We start from the raw sequence: 16375 nt of genomic DNA, 5'->3' as shown, positions 1-16375 counted from the left end.
TAGAAACTGCCCTTTTAATAACACACAAAGCAAAACTGTGTTCGGTACAATCTTACAAACCAGAGCGGGCATACACCCATCTTTACTGATGTAATACGTGGAATATAGTAGCGGTACACATATAATGGGAGTCACACACAAATCACAGAAACGTCAGGCGGAACGAATCTCCCGTAATGATGTTGCTGAGGGACATTTAGAATGAACGGTTTCGGAAACTACGTCACGCGTCGTATCACCATGGCTACCACGAACAACTCCATTCTACCCCCTTACAACCGAGAGCAAACACTTCCTCCGTCTCAGCCCCGCCTCTTTGGCGTCATGACGTTCTTGTCACGCTGGCGTCGTGACTTGTTTGTTGCCGGGTTGTTTGAAGCCTAATGGGCGGGAAAAGCTGAGCGCAACCGGAGTTCACTCACAGCAAACGATCTGTGATAACAGCGCAGCGGGTGAGCGGCGGCTGTCACCGGTCAGTATGTGAGCTTATATACGAATTGCAGTGAGACTTATTTGGTGGATTGTGATCTGATAGAATATTTAGTGGAGACGTGTGGTAACACAGGGTGCAGTGGTGTGCTACTATAAGTTACTGGCACCAAGAGTTCTGTGAGTGTTATTTGTATGTGACAGCTGTCAGTGGTGGCTAGTGGTAGCTACATTTAGGTGGTGATTTATCCACGGGGCTGTCGGCGCTGCCCGGCGCGGGGGCCCGGGGTCCCTGTGTCAATTGGATTTTCAAAATTATGTGCTGTCATGGTAACAAAGATTGTCAATAAAGCAGACATCTTACAGATGATCATTAAAGGTGCCTATAATAAAGCTTTATTGACGATGCTGGGACTAAAGTAAAGCATGTAACTAGGGGTCTCTGTAAGTCGGAACTGCCTGTGTAGCTTTTTTTAATAACTATTAATTTTATTCCTTTGTAATAGCGCCATAATCATGGCTGTGCCTTTTGTAGAAGACTGGGATTTGGTGCAGACCCTTGGAGAAGGAGCATATGGAGAGTAAGTTCTTACTTTATTGTGGAATCCTTCATGGAAGGGGCAACCTTATTATGACAGCGGTTAGGATTGCCACTAGGGCATTTAAATCCAATGACCAATTATTTAGAATGTGTGAATTATTTATATCTTCTCTTTCATTGGGCCACCTTATGACTACATGATTTTCACCAATTGTGATGTTTTTTTTCGTGTTGCCACTCCCCTTCCACCGGCAAATTATAACATATGATTTAAATACTTTACCTGTTAAAGATACGGCTCGCTTTATGGGGTTCCTACAAGCAAAAACATAGCCACAAAAATTATCAGAATTCTTCTCTAAGCTGTATGCATCTCGAGGCTAGCCATGCTTCTCCCACACCTAAACCACAAACAACTTGTGACCACCCAGAAGAGTGAGTTTACAAGTAATGTAACCTAAAAATACCATTGCTGTAAAATACAAAGCAGAGTTTTCATAGTGTAAACTTGTAACAGTGCAGTACGATCTGCATTGCCAGTCTGCAGTTTTTCATGATGCTTGAGCATGGCTTTATAGCGTACATGGAAAAAGTTTCCATACTCATATTCTTCTACACTATTTGACAGTACACCTAGATGTATTCCACACAGTTCAACAAGTATTTTACTTTATCGTGTACAGTTTCTGTGTTACATCCTTTTAGTATATTCAGAGCTACATACAGTATTCTACTGGTGAAGTCCATTTGCTCAAATATTACATTACTTATTCTGTTGCAATCTTGATTCATGACTAGAGACAAGTGGAGACCTATGTATGTATTTATTTCCTTACTCATTGAATGTTTTTATTGGCTTAGTATTGAATTATGTTGTATTGTATGTAACTGTTGTGACAATTTAAATTCCCCTTTGGGGATAAATAATTTCTATTCTTCGATTCTTTCCATGACAGAGTGCAACTGGCGGTGAACCGAAAGACTGAGGAGGCAGTAGCTGTGAAGATTGTGGATATGAAACGGGCGGCTGACTGCCCAGAAAACATAAAGAAAGAAATATGCATCAATAAGATGTTGAACCATACAAATATTGTTAAATTCTATGGACACCGTAAAGAAGGAAATATTCATTATCTGTTCCTAGAATATTGCCGTGGAGGCGAGCTCTTTGATCGGATAGGTTTGTGCTTGCATATCTTCTGTTTTGCCATAATGTATTCACATATCATTATATTGATCCACTGACCATGGTTATGGGAAAACCCAGTTTCTACAGGTAGTGGCAATTTTTGCTCCCAAGTTATAAATATTTTTTACGTGTCTAATTTCTCCCTTGGTTCACTGTGATTAAATAGATACTAAATTATGTTAATTAACTTGCTGGTTTTAAAACTTTATCTTATTGCCATATCTAGCCTTTCAAAGTGATTTCCTATCATAAATGGCAGTGTGTAATTGAACTGTAGAACTATTACTGACCATTAAAAGAAAACTACCATCAAAATAAAGCATGATAAACCAGGGGCACTTATTCACAGATCCAGGCCCTCTGACTGTGGTAATCTTATATTTGTTATACATGTCCTCCTTCATTCTAAAATTATGCTAATGAGCCCTGGAGGATATTATATCCTCTCTGATCAGGCTTTATAGACTATTACACTCTCACCGTCTCTGTGCATTTCCTGCCAACTGCACAAGTTCAAGGGGAGGATCAGACCGTGTAACAGTCCATAAAGCCAGATCAGCTCTGGCTCTTAACCATAATTTTAAAAGTTATTTAAGAACGAAGGAGACAAATAACAAATATATGAAGATTACAAAAAGTCACCGTACCTAGATCTATGAGTAAGTGTCCCCGCTTTATCATGATGGATTTTGATGGTAGCTTTTTAATTAAAGGGGTTTGACTAGCTACATTATCCACAGGATGTGGATGATGGGTGCATTTCCAAAATGTGGGATCTGCATCTATCTCTGGAACGCAGGTCCGCTAGCCTCCATCCCGCAGCCAGGCTGAACGGAAAGTATGCCACACATGTGCTGCTACTCTCCATCTCTGGGAGCAAAAAAAAAAAAATTGCGAAGGCACTACGGAGACGAGAATGATCTAAGTGTGTAAACCCCTTTAAATCAAATGCAGTCTTAAAACACTCAAACTGGCTTGGTGTGATGGCCAGATTTCATGGACCGAACACTTTGGCTGGACTTTAAACATCATGGTGATATATGATGTAAAAAGCTTCTGCAGGACCTCCGAATATTTCCAAACTGTAATTAAGTTGTCCGTTTTGTGCTTTTGTTCAGCATGTGAAGCAGAGCAGGAGCTGATGATTTTGCCTCTTGGCTCGTATTACTGCCCTCCATAGAGGCACTGTGCTGATGGTTCCACATTGCTCTGCTTCAAGGTACCCCAGTATGGTAGCTGCTTCTTGTGTACAACCTACCAAAGCAGCCCAGATAACACTGCCTTCCAAGGAAATTGTCATTTACGAAAGACTAGCAAGGTGCAATAGTTTTTTTTTTAAGTTATTATAGGATTTCTAACGCATGTCCTTCATGGATCTGGTGCCCCCTGAATGTCTCCGACAGAGTTCACCACTTAATTTTGGTGCACCTCTAACATGACAAAATTCTCAAAAGGGGCACTATCCAGTCTCCTTGTATCTCGCGTGTGCAGATATATGTTGGAGATGGCACAAAAATTATATATAAGAACATTCAGGTGGTGCTCAGCATTCATATAGGCAGGTACCGAAAACATACAAAAGTAAGGAAAGATCGTGGCACTCACCAATGAAAGTATCTTCTTCTTTATTTTATCACAGGGTTTATTTAATCCAACAAAATGGCCAAAGTGGGGTAGAGGTAGGAGCAGGGGGTTTGATAAGGCGACAGCCGTTTAGTTTGCACTAAAAAGGATGTGCAAAGTCTGACAGAAAACTGGTGCACAGCTCTTTAGTAAATGTACCCCACTGTGTTGATGTGTATGACTTTTGAAGAGTGGTAAACTTCAAATATATGGCATCTATTTCTTCCACCATTTTGTAGTAAGTGGAACTGTAAGCGAAATGCCTCTTAGAATTGAAAATGTGTATATACCAGTACAAAATTCAAAGCTCCACTGAAGTATTCAACATTTTAATGCTCACACAACCCTTTTACACAGTTTGTTCCATCTCTACTATCAATTTATCTATATGTCGTCATGGTCTCAAGATTTTGAATACATTCCTTTTATCCATTTCTGACTCTGTCCATTACCTTGTGCTTTGCTCTGCCCATCTTTCTAAAATATCTAGTAGGAGTTTTAGTGAACCCCAACATTGCTTTGAGAAATAGGGTTTTTTCATTTTTGTTGAAATATTGTTTAAAAAATAACATGCATATAATATAAATATATGATGTATACAATGATAATATGAGATGGTTTATCGGAATAATGTTGTATATTCTAGAGCCCGATGTGGGGATGCCTGAGCAGGATGCACAGAAGTTCTTTCAGCAGCTCATCGCTGGCGTGGTGAGGAAATGCGCTGCCTCACTGTATTACTGTTTATTTGTCTTTTATTGCTAGACATAGGAATTAGAAGCGGAGCTATTTTTTTGTATCTCCCCATAGACAATAATAGGTTTTTCTAAGTTATTAATATAATCATATTCTCATTCTGATTTAAATTGGCATTTACCTGTTCCCATTCATACACTATTCTCTGCAGTGCTTGCCTAAATGCTGAGACTGCTATTCACGGGTGCCATGACAGCCTCGGGTCTTCGTGCATGGACCCGTGAGCCCTCTCCATGCATCCGCAGCCGACCCGTGACGTGCTATTACGTCACGGGTCGTGAATGGGTTAAGCATTCCTGTAACAAGCGAAGTCAGTTGATTGTTCTACTTCTTTGCATGCTGATGATAGACAGCAGCTAATAATGTCAGTACATCACAGGGCCTATATCAATCTTTTTAGAAACAGATCTAGTCTTTCATGTTATGCCCAATTATTATTTTTGTCTGGCAAACACCTTAACTGGACGTCAACAGGTTAAAGGCTGAATCCTGAAATGAGACACCGTTTAAATATGACACGTCTTATTTATAAGCATAAATGTACAAATAAATATGTTTAACGCCATAGAGAATTGTAGAAAATGCATTATTCAGGAATTAATGTAATTTCTGATGGCTCTGAAATTCATCCCAGGACATCACTGATGAATCCTTAGAATTGTATGTACACCAAGGTTATGTAGTTAGAATTTCCTTTTTGAAATTTTTTTTTTTAAATGTATTTAAATATAATAAATGCAATAAACAAAAGTATTTCCTATTTAAAATTATTAGGAATACCTGCACGGTCTTGGGATTACTCACAGAGATATAAAACCAGAGAATCTGCTTCTTGATGACCGGGGTGAGAAACACATTTTGCCTTTCCCTTCTAATATTTTCCTTCCCATCCTATAAAGATGGCTATGGTTTTGCTTCGATTAGGAGAAGTTGTGTCCTTTTCCCCTCTTTCCCCTCCGTGTTGCCCTTCCATTTCATTTTCCACTTAAGTGTCATTTGCTGTTAGGTTCAACCGAATGTACGTTGGTGCTAGGAGTCTTATGACTATGTACAGCCAACTTATTATATTTGACTAGTCTAGAGCTTTACAATACAATCTTTACATACTAGCTTTCTGTTGCAATAGCATGGCCACTTAATCAGTTGTGGCATGAGTTTCTGCTGTGAAATATCCACTCCTGGTCCACATTCTGCTGCAGAAATGACCCGTGGGGCCCGTCCCTTAAACAATTTTTTCTTTAAAGGGGTTGTGCAGAGATTGAAAACAATGGCTGCTTTCTTTCATAAACAGTGCCACACCTGACCATGGTCTGTTCTTGTGTTGCAGCTCGGCTGTATAGAAATGTGTCGCTTAGTTGGAATACCACACACTACCTGTGGTCAGAAGAGGAGCTGTTTTGGAAGAAAGCAGCCATGTTTTTTAACTTCTGGAAAATCCTGTTACGTTGTGAATGTTCTTTAGTCTTCCTTCACTCTGGTTCAGTCACTGATGCAATACTGCCCATAGACTCCCAATATTGTAGTAATAAGTATATTTTGCAGAATGACCACATCTATTATCTTTGGATGCTCAGAGCTTACATTGTTTACATTTTCCCTAATTTTTTATTTCTTTTGTTAACTCCTCAGATCAGCTGAAAATCTCAGATTTCGGTCTAGCGACTGTCTTTAGACATAATGGACGTGAGCGCCTGTTGAACAAGATGTGTGGGACGTTGCCATATGTGGCCCCTGAGCTCATCAAGATGCGAGGGTTTCATGCTGAGCCTGTGGATGTCTGGTCCTGTGGAATAGTCCTGATTGCAATGTTGGCTGGAGGTAAGTAGGCATAAATTCTGAGTGTTAGGCTTGTTTCAGACGACTGTGGTTGGTCCGTGAATCACTGTCCTGCACTGAACAGATTTCATGGACTGATCACAATGCTCGGATCAGGTGATTCGCAGTGCAGGGGATGAGACTTTGAGATCAATCTGAGAAAGGACCCTGTGCAGGAATGTACACAACTTTAAGTAGAGTAGATTTTGTGTTCACAACTGTAGATGGAGATATAAACCTTTCTTTTAGTGTATATGTATGCAGCGTTCTTCAGATAAGATAATCTGAAGAGCCCAGGATTTTCTCTATAACCAGCAATTGAAATATGTGGCATGAAGTCCTGTACTTAAGTGGAGCAGAACAGAAATCATCAACAATCTCCAAACAATTAATTAACTTTTTCTTGGCCATAATGATAGATTCAGTAAAGCTTTGCATTAGTTGAATATATATATAGTCATTTAACTATTTATGTTTTGAATATTTCGATTACACATTTAACTCTATAGCGCAATAAGACGTACCTGTACGTATTGCTGCGCATGGGGGAGTATGAAGAGGGCTCATGGGCTGAGCCCTCTTCATACTCACTGGGTGCTTGCTTCACAATGAAGCAAACGCCCTTCGTTAACAGCGCTAAAGGTGTTAACCCTTTGATTGCCTCCGGCAAAGCTGGTCACCGCCATCTTGGCTCCGGTCGTCGCTCTCCGTGACGTCATCGGGGAGCTGCGATCCGTTACCATGACAGCCTCGGGTCACACAAAGATCTAAGGCTGTCTATTACAATGTGCAATTTGCACATTATAATAGATGGTGTGCAAAATCCCCATATACTGCCATTCTGTAGTGTGGCAGTATATGGTAGGATCAATCAGACAACCTAGGGTTAAAGTACCCTAGGGAGTCTGAAAAATAGTAAAAAAGAAAAAAAAATTTTAAATTATATTAAAAATAACTAAAAGTTCTAATCACCCCCCTTTCCCTAGAAGTCATATAAATATAAACAGTAAAAATAATAAACACATTAGGTATGGCTGTGTCCAAAAATGCCTGATCTATGAAAACATAATAATGGGTGCATTTAACCCCATAACGGAAAATAGTGCCTAATATTTTGAAAAATATAAAAAAATTCAATAAAAAGTGATCAAAAGGTCGTACAGTCCTAGAAATGGAAGCATTGAAAACGTTATCGAAAGTCGCAAAAATTGACACCACCCACAGCTCTGTACACCAAAGTATGAAAAAGTTATTAGCTCCAGATGACGGCAAATTGAAGATTTTTTTTTTTTTAATGTACAGGAGGTTTTAACTTTTGTAAATGTATGAAAACTTTATAAAACCTATACAAATTTGGTATCCCCGTGATTGTACTGTCCCAATGAATGAAGTAGACATGTCATTTGTGGCTCGCAGTGAAAGACGTAAAATCCAACCCCACAAGAAATTATGCAAATGTGTTTTTTCATAATTCACTGCATTCATAATTTTTTTCCCGCTTCCCAGTACACGGCATAGAATATTAAATACCGTCACTATGAAGTGCAATTTGTTACGCAGAAAACAAGCCCATACACAGCTCTTTACATGGAAAAATAAAAAAGTTATAGATTTTTGAAGGTGGGGAGTGAAAAATGCCAGTGTGCATTAAGAACCCTTTTCCCAGTGATATAGCTCTCTGCTGAGAGGTTCCCTTTAAAAGCTTAAAGGACACCTGTCATCAGGTCTCTGTCACTAGTCCTGTCACTACTACCTTTTGGAGCAGCTCACAAGAATCCATCCCAGCCTTGCATGCAGCTTTAGGACCTCATTGCTTAGGTTTACAGGCATGTAGAGGGACAATGAAGGGATAGAGGCAATGCTTTCTAATGGCAGTTTATGAAAATATATTTAGTTTAGGGGGGTTATTTTTAGCAGTTTTTTGTCTTCCACCAAAAAAAGCACAAAGATTTCAGAATATTATAGTATGATGATCTTCGCTTACAGAAAGCTGACATATTGTACAACAATAGCATGCCAACTCTTTGGTCAAGTTGTACTAAAGTTCTGGCATATCTTTTTAATGCCTTTAATTATGGCATAACGGCATATGTCATTATACTAATGGTTCTGACCAGATTTGTTGGATTTGACTTGAAACCAGTCTGACTTTGTCTTTTGATAACCTACATTTTTTACATTTTATTTGTAGAGTTACCCTGGGATCAGCCAAATGATATGTGTCAAGAATATTGTGACTGGAAGGAATCTAAACACTACCTCACTCCATGGAAAAAGATTGATGCTGCACCTCTAGGTAAGCAGGGATTTTTCTCATTTACAAGTAAGTTTACTAACAATTCTCTGTCCTTCTGAGATAATGTCCTTCTTTACCCATTTCTGTTTTTAGCCTTGCTTTGCAAGATACTAGCTGAAAACCCTAGCTCTAGAATTACAATTCAAGACATCAAAAAGGACCGTTGGGTTACAAAGTCGCTCAAGAAAGGTATGTGGCAGAATGGTAACTGTTTATTAACACTAATGATCAGCAGGCTGCGAGAGTACTGTAAAGTTTCATTGCATTTTTCTATCATTCTTCCTTGTTTTTTACATTATGGATTTAGGTGTAAAAAGAAGCCTTGTGCCTTCAGGGGGATCTGAAACACATGGACTTCTCAGCAAACACATAAGGTCTGATATGGATTTGTCGTTTCTTCACAGGTATGGGCTTCCTTTACCAAACGGCACACATTAACATTTCATAATACTCTGCCTCATAGAAACCTTATCTGAAAAAAAAAAAATTTGATTTAAAAATGAATATTGGCATTTGATGTTTTTGATTCAAAGAATTTTAAGCCTGTATAATACATATTAGCTGTATGCCAGTGACCATTACATTGAGGCTGCATTCACGCAGCATTTGAATTTGGTTTTGAAACACCGTTCAAAGACTTTGAGGAGGAGCTTGGCCCAATCATACATACCTTTTACTTTGAATCGCTTGTAATGAAGAATGAGCACCATGTGGTTTCTATGTAAATTATGAAAAACACATGGTGCTCAGTCTCCCAATCCCAAACAATTCAGTGTAAATATGTGCTCAGGAGAAGCTTTTCCTTGCTACTTTTAAATTGCATTTCAAAACACTATTCAAATACTGTGAGTGAATACAGACTGAAAGCCAATTTACTGGTTATTAGGTTACACTTAAATATACTACAAGTGTTTCATTACTACAATTAAAATTTGCTGCAATTTGTAGATCCTTTGATGGAGATTTATCCTTCTTCTTCCGACTGTTTAAGAAGTCACATTTGGCTAATTGCACAATTGCTTGGTTGGTTTTTTGGCTGACAAACTTCTAAGTCACTTGAAGACAACTGTCGCACCCTTATCACAGATTCATGACATGCGACTTTTCAAAAAGTCTCGGGTCTGGGCACAGATCCGCTCCAGTCCCCTCATTTATCAAGCAGTCTTAGCATCTATGATAAACCTGATGTGCCGAAGAGCTTTAAAGGGGTATTCTCATCTGGGCATTCACAAGTAGTTTAATTCATATGCTATATACATACAATTCTTAAATTGGATGTTATTTAAAAATATGTACCTGTGAAGATAATTTCCCATAAAGGCAGCCATATCATCCCTGAGAAACAAGAGTTTTCCCTGGATACAGCCACCGTTGCTGGACGAGATTGCATATGAAATTATTAGGAGTTACTGCATGTCCCACAGTTGTCCTGTGGTAATGAACACTGAATCCAGGTGGTCAGGCAAGAATCAAGAGTGCATGTATGGCCACTGCTGCCAAGGTGTGGAGATGGTCAACAACAATCGTTTTTAACCCCTTAACGCTCTGCGCCGTAGCTCTACGGCGCAGAGGTATAAGGGATGTATGAAGAGGGCTCACGGGCTGAGTCCTCTTCATACAGAGGTGGGGGTTTCTGCATTTTGCACAAAACCCATACCGCTAATAACCGCGGTCGGTGCTTGCACCGATCGTGGCTATTAACCCTCTAAACGCTGGCGGCGTTTAAAAGACGGCGGCGTGCGGGCGCCGCCATCTTTTTTTCCGCTCGCCACGCCCCCAAACGTCATCGGTTACCATGGTAGCCTCGGGTCTTCTTTTGACACGAGGCTACATGGCTTATGCAGGTTCGTTACAATGAGCCAGTGGCTCATTGTAATGTATGACCTGCAAAAATGCCATATATTGCAATACTGTAGTATTGCAGTATATGGTAGGAGCGATCTGACCATCTAGGGTTAATGTACCCTAGATGGTCTAAAAAATAGTGAAAAAAAAAGTTTTAAAAAAATTAATAAAATATTAAAAGTTCAAATCACCCCCATTTCCCTAGAACGGATATAAAACATAACAAACAGTAAAAATCACAGACATATTAGGTATCGCCGCGTCCCAAAATGCCAGATCTATCAAAATATAAAAACGGTTACGGCCGGCGGTGACCTCCGAGGCGGGAAATGGCGCCCAAATGTCCGAAATGCGACTTTTACACCTTTTTACATAACATAAAAAATGAAATAGAAAATTATCAAAATGTCGCACAGACCTCAAAATGGTAGCAATGAAATCGTCGCCTCATTTTGCAAAAAATGACCCCTCACACATCTCCGTGCGCCAAAGTATGAAAAAGTTATTAGCGTCAGAAGATGGCAAAATTATTTTTTTCTTTTTTGTACACATTCGTTTAATTTTTGAAAATGTATTAAAACACAATAAAACCTATATAAATTTGGTATCACCGCGATCGCACCGAACCAAAGAATAAAGTAGGCGTGTTATTTGGAGCGAAGAGTGAAAGTCGTAAAAACTGAGCCCACAAGAACGTGCGTTTTTTTTTTCAATTTTTCCACATTTGGAATTTTTTTTCAGCTTCGCAGTACACGGCATGTTAAAATAAATAACATTACGGGAAAGTAAAATTTGTTACGCACAAAATAAGCCCTCACACAGGTCTGTACACGTAAAAATGAAAAAGTTATGGATTTTTGAAGTTGTAGAGCGAGAAATCAGCCGAAAAACCCTGCATCCTTAAGGGGTTAAGCGACATGGCTAGAATAATACAGGCACACATATATTTATCTTTTTAGTAACATGTGCAATTGAAGTGCATGTATATCTATTTCAGATAAATTAAAATAAATGTGAATGCTGAGAGGGTAGTAGCTGTTTAACCCAATCTAAAAATTTGCTCACCTATCCTGCCTAATGATAGATCTCTCCCACTGAATAATACATCAAAAATGGAGGAGTAAAGCAATATGTTAAAAATGAAAGACAAAAGCCTATTGTGAACACAGCATCTAGTGCGACTTTTTTCTCTTCCACGTGTAATAAAACGCTCTAATTGATTTACAGTGAAGAGAAGGTGACTTTTTCCAGCACACAGCCAGAACCCCGCACTGCTCTCCCTACTTGGGATAGCAGTTCATCCCATATAGACAAACTAGTGCAGGGTAAAGGAATCAGCTTCTCCCAGCCTGCCTGTCCAGAGAACATGCTACTGAGCAGCCAGTTACTGGGGACCCCAGGCTCCTCACAGGTAAATTACATTTCTTTCTCGCCTTACTATCTCTGTGCTGTGTAATTCATCTGGCAATCTATACACATTCCTAGAACCCTTGGCAACGTTTGGTAAAAAGGATGACACGCTTCTTTACTAAAGTTGATGCAGCAAGTTCGTATTGCAGTCTGAAGGAAACTTGTGAAAAAATGGGCTACGTCTGGAAGAAATCCTGTGTCAACCAGGTGGATATTCTTACTAATATTAATAGTTTGCTCTAAGTAGCCTTATAAAATGGTCTCAATACAAACCACTGGATTTGGTTCCTTTTCTCAGGTGACCGTTTCAACCACTGACCGAAGAAACAACAAGCTGATATTCAAAGTTAATTTGGTGGAAATGGATGAACGAATTTTATTAGACTTTCGTCTTTCCAAGGTATAGTAACTTGGCGTAAAATGGTTATATTCTTTTATGCATGCTGGCTATTTTCTTATCCAGAAGAGCATTTTTAGAACATTTTTGGTTGGTCATTTTTGGAGGTTTCGTTCTTTAAAGTGTGACCGTTATTTCAAAAAACTTTGGATATGTTGATGGGCTGGTAATTTTAAGCCCTTTTGCAATTGGATTAGTTACCCAAATCTTGCTCATTCCTCGTGTATTCTGCAGACTTACCCCCTGTTGTTAGTGACTCCAGATATGGCTGTTGCTAGGCACATTGCATCTTCACTGAGGAGCAGACTAGGAGGGAGAGACACCCACCAGTCCTCTCCCTGCACACAGCTGTTACCTCATGTCTCACTGCTCCAGCACTCATGTGCAGAGAGAAGCCCTCACTAATGTGATAACCAAACACCTACACTCTTATCTCTCCCTCAGCTTTCCCTACACTTGTATATAAACAAATAATCCACACAGACAGAAACTGCAGCCCTCCCCTCATCATCTCACACAAGGAAATGGCAGGAGAGACTCCAAGTCTGCAAGCGGTCCTGTCATGTGCTGTGCTGGAGTTTTACTTGGATGGGTAGATAAAAATGAGATTGGATATACACAGAATATACGTAGACAGGTAGATAGATATGATAGAACGTTATTAGATAGATAATAGATGGAGATGACTAGATAATAGAATATACATAGACAGACAGATATATAGATATGGGAAAAATAGATAGATATGATATAGATAAGATATACATAGATAGAGGTATGTTGATATGGTGTCATTGGTCCGCACCATGTACTTGTGATGAGGTGACAGGAGGCAGGTCCTTCTTGCTGATTGCAGATTTTTTTTTAGTTGGAAACCCTGGTTGCTATGGGCAAAAAAGGTACTAAATGAGGACTGAGAGGCAAAATACTTTAAGGAATAATTCCCAGGGACACCTGGAACAGAATTGTTTTTTATTTTTTTATGCTCAGAATGACGGTTACACTTTAACTGAAGGTTCCAGTGAAACATTAAAACTACGGCTGCCACTTTTATATGGGTAGATGTACAGTTTGAAATTTCTTGGTAATCACGCTGAATGTTTCACATGCACTTTGGGCTTGGTTTTAGGGCAAACCTGTTACTAGTGTTTTCTGCACATCTTCTTTTTAGCTCTTTTGAAGCGGTACAGTGGGAATTCTCCAAACTATGCATCCACCATCCTTATCCAGTAGTGGCATCCACTGTTCCAGCATGAGTCTGCATACCTTGTGTCCACTGGATAGGAAAGACTAGTCTACACACAGTGCCTTTTGAATTGTTTATAGAAAAAGCATTTCAAGGGCAGCAGCGTGTACTTTCTCCCGTTCACATATAAAACCCTAAACGCTTGTGCCATGTGTAAACAATACAAAATAAAAGTGTTAAGGTCTAAATGCATAAGTGATTGGGAGAAACCCCTACCTGCTGCATTTAAATTGCCTTTCTAAACTCAATTCAAATACATTGTGTGAATGCAACCCAATAGTAAAAAAGAAAACAATCCCTTGTCAGGCATTTGTATAATAATACATTTGGCATAGATTTCTCCGGTCATGCATAAGCCTTGAGAATGCTCCTGATGTGGATGTATGGCATTGCCAAAAGTCTGAGCCTTTAAAGACCTGCCTCAGTTTACATTTAACAGGACTGTGCCGAGGATTCATAGAAGTCGTTGTTCTTTCTTTGCACTCAGATGACTTAAATAAATATGTAAAGAAAGTCATCTTTATTTTCTTTTTATCTTCTAGGGTGATGGTCTGGAGTTCAAGCGACATTTCCTTAAGATAAAAAAGAAGCTTGATGACATAGTTGCTAACCAAAAAGTAATTATGTCTATCACATGATCACATCGAGTTGCTACGTTTCTTTGTTTGGACCCCAGACTCCTGTTGCTGTTTAGTAGTTCCTAATTCAATTTTATTAATCTGGCACTTTTAGGCAAGTAGTTGCTGGTGTGGTCAGAGGAAGTTGTACTGCTCCCAGGTGTTCCAGAGAGGGTAGAGTCCTAGTTATTCTTGAGCATGTGATGTGCAGGATTTTCCATCATAGACTCTAGGGAAGCAAAGAACATTCCTAGTTTGTTGTTTTTTTTTGTTTGATGTTTTCCTGGTTTTGTCAATCTGTTCCTGAGCACATTCCTGCACCAGATCTATACTGTTCACTTGGGTGAATATACATCTATTGATTAAAGTTTGGTGCTTTTTTTTTTTGTAAAATTGATTTGAAAGAATACCTTGGTTTATGTTGCAGTTATCAAAGGGTTACCCTAGGGTGACATTTATTTTGTTACCTTTTCAAGGAGCATTCATTTCTGTATTGCTGACCGTATACTTGCTCTCACAGGACATTTTGTTATAGGTTGCCTTAAAACAACTTTGACCATAGACCTAATGCTGTGATGTAAATAATTGTATAAAAATGTGAGGTGAATATTAAATTGTAACTGATAATAAATAAATGTTTTACTTTTTGTGAAAATGTATCCCTGTTCATAAAGTTTATTACTTATTGCACATTTTGTTTATTTATTATTTAACCCACACAAACATTGCATATTCTCATAGGAATGCCTACCTTTATTTTATATTTTAGCACACGTTTGGCGTGTATGCCAGGAAGGCTCCCAGTGCACACGCCAAACATGTCATGAGGCTATACTGACAGGCGGAGGCATCTGCACAGTGTATGTTGTGTCACAGGAAACGCTGAATGAAAACGCACAAATTGCAATGCTTTTTCAACCTGCTTTTTGCTGGCGAGAGCACTATATGCTTAGCGAAGGCTACGGGGGATGGATATCACTTCATTGAATACTTCCCCAGCCTCTGCTGAGTGTACGTAATGGTCATTTCCCCAATGATGTAACTGAATAAATATATAAATATATACAGTTGTGTATCTCCTGAGACGCCCGCAGCAGCAGCAGCAGTAAATCCCTGATTGTGATGATGGATCATCCTACCGCTTTCAGAACGGTGTCAGAACCAGAGAACATGGATGTACTCAAACAGAGGGATACACGGCTTCCTTCCATATGCTTCTTCTTTTTACTTGGGGTAAAAAATAACATAGGACCCTGTGTGTGAAAAGGAAGTTAACTTTTTCATTCATGTCAATTACAGCCTTGAAGTCATTCCCATTAGGTTTCATAGAGATGCTGACCTCCTGTCCATAAGATACACATAAGATGCTCCGTAAGGATAGATGGTCACATGACACAGATGCAGACCATGAGAGCGCAAGTAACTCACAATGATAAAGTAACTTACTTTATCATCATGCAGTGGCCCATTAGAAAACTACATAACATTTTTTTTTTTTTTATGGAGCTTCTAATTTAATTAGATGCTGAGCAAGGCCTTGCATAAAAGAGTGTTCCATGTATATGGGAAAAAATTCCACGGGTTTGGCGAAAGATGGGGAAAAAACAACTTGCCCGGCTACAGTCTTTTCGGTTTGGCTAAAACTCTTGGCAGCTCACTTTATTCAATGAACGACCTCCTTGAACCAAGAAACAACACAGGAGATGAAATCTCATGGAAAATGAAAGTGATGTTCTGTGTCTGGGAAGACCAATATTTGGATGAAGAGAGTACATATCAATGTACCATATCTGAAATATGTTTATTGACAAATTAAAACTGCTATGCTTGTTTTCTTTTCACACCCCATTGTAATTTCAATGGCCTTTGTGTATTTGTATTCACTTCATATTTTATTAGTTTACTTAGATTTTAAAGTGCTCACAACTCAAACTTTTATTTCTTCCTCCATAAAATAGTTTACATCTGATTTATCGTTATCGAACATTTACCCTTAACACTCTGCGTCCAATATATCGGACACTGAGCACTGTAACTTGCCACAGTCAAGCTATATCTGATTGGATGCAGAGCTGATGCCGGCTCAACTTGAGATCGGAGCCGGGCCGGCATTGGTATACACAGGGTGTTAGCTGTAACTAACAGCTCACACCCCAGTCTAACAGCCGCGGTCGGAGAGAATTTAACCTGTTAAATGCAGCAGTTGGCGCA

General features: G+C 39.2%; 1 protein-coding gene across 4 annotated transcripts; it reads left to right on the top strand.

Moving 5' to 3' along the window:
* Positions 1-251: 251 nt before the first annotated feature.
* CHEK1 (checkpoint kinase 1) lies at positions 252-14854 on the top strand. 4 transcript variants are annotated; one of them, XM_072156577.1, is made up of 13 exons: positions 252-452; positions 936-1010; positions 1927-2150; positions 4429-4493; positions 5313-5382; positions 6168-6356; positions 8545-8649; positions 8743-8838; positions 8957-9053; positions 11722-11905; positions 11980-12111; positions 12203-12304; positions 14090-14854. In XM_072156577.1, exons 2-13 carry the CDS (start codon positions 946-948, stop codon positions 14183-14185), a joined length of 1425 nt encoding a protein of 474 aa, XP_072012678.1. In that variant the 5' UTR covers positions 252-452; positions 936-945; the 3' UTR covers positions 14186-14854. The 4 variants fall into 4 exon arrangements, with proteins under 4 accessions (XP_072012678.1, XP_072012677.1, XP_072012676.1 ...); XM_072156576.1 differs by having other exon boundaries at positions 252-472; XM_072156575.1 differs by having other exon boundaries at positions 252-476.
* The last annotated feature ends 1521 nt before the right edge of the window (positions 14855-16375 follow it).

The sequence above is a fragment of the Engystomops pustulosus genome, chromosome 6, assembly GCF_040894005.1.
Source record: "Engystomops pustulosus chromosome 6, aEngPut4.maternal, whole genome shotgun sequence".
In the NCBI taxonomy this organism is placed as follows: Eukaryota; Metazoa; Chordata; class Amphibia; order Anura; family Leptodactylidae; genus Engystomops; species Engystomops pustulosus.
The sequence above is the reverse complement of the archived record's forward strand: the minus strand, read 5'-3'. Positions and strand labels throughout refer to the sequence as shown.